The 803-nt window shown below is 74.2% G+C and overlaps 1 protein-coding gene across 1 annotated transcript; it reads right to left on the reverse strand.

The window, feature by feature from the left end:
- Nucleotides 1-6: 6 nt before the first annotated feature.
- On the reverse strand, nucleotides 7-798 carry LOC117799660 (serine/threonine-protein kinase LMTK3-like; the record flags this gene model as incomplete). The annotated part of the gene is made up of 1 exon (XM_034652148.1): nucleotides 7-798. A coding segment is annotated over one exon (792 nt), but the record flags the coding sequence as incomplete, so codon positions are not given.
- Between the last annotated feature and the right edge of the window lie 5 nt (nucleotides 799-803).

Genomic DNA, 803 nt, shown 5'->3' on the forward strand with positions numbered 1-803 from the left:
GGGAGCGGGAGGTGGCCCCCGCCCGGGGTACTGGGGCGCCGCCGCCCCCATAAGGGGGTCCAGAAACTCGGGGGGGGCCGAGGCGGGGGGGGCCAGGGGCAGGTCGGCTAGAGAGCCCCGCTCTGCCCGCAGGGACGAGTCGTCCTCTGGGGGATGGGGGCAGCCAAGAGCAGGGTGGCCCCCCCAGCCAGCAACGGCTTCCCCCCGCTCCAGGGGCAGGCAGGAGCAGGCCCCCTCTCGGCTGCACAGGGGACAGGGCAGGGGGCCCCGGCGGCTGGGGCCACCCCCAAGGCTGCTGCTGTCCTCCCCCGGGGAGCTGCCCTCCTCCTCCTCCTCCTCCTCTTCTGCCCACGGGGCGGTACCCCGCTCCCCCAGCACCTCGGCAGGGTCTCCCGCCAGGGTCTCCCCGGCACCTCGGCCCTCGGGGTCCCAGCCGCTCAGGAGGAAGCTGCCTGATGCCGAGGACTGGGCTGGGAAGGGACGAGCTGCAGGGAAGAGGGGGGAAGCCCAGGTCTCGGACACCAGTTGGGGGACCTCGGATGGCGCCTGGGAGGCCTGGGGGGCAGGCACTCCTGGGTCCAGGGGGTCCCAGTCATTGGGGAAGAGGGGCTCAGGTGGGGAGCCATGCTCCTCGAGACGGATGTAGTACTCGCTGCTCACTGAGGGGCTGCGGGCGCTGATGACCGGCAGCACGCTGGGCGTGGACAGCGCCTCATAGAAAGGGTTGGAGGGGTTGGCATGGGGGGCCGGGGGCGCGGACGCCGGCTGCCAAGGGGGCGCCCCCCCACCGCGGCCAGCCCCCC

The sequence above is a fragment of the Ailuropoda melanoleuca genome, unplaced genomic scaffold (assembly GCF_002007445.2).
Source record: "Ailuropoda melanoleuca isolate Jingjing unplaced genomic scaffold, ASM200744v2 unplaced-scaffold54665, whole genome shotgun sequence".
In the NCBI taxonomy this organism is placed as follows: Eukaryota; Metazoa; Chordata; class Mammalia; order Carnivora; family Ursidae; genus Ailuropoda; species Ailuropoda melanoleuca.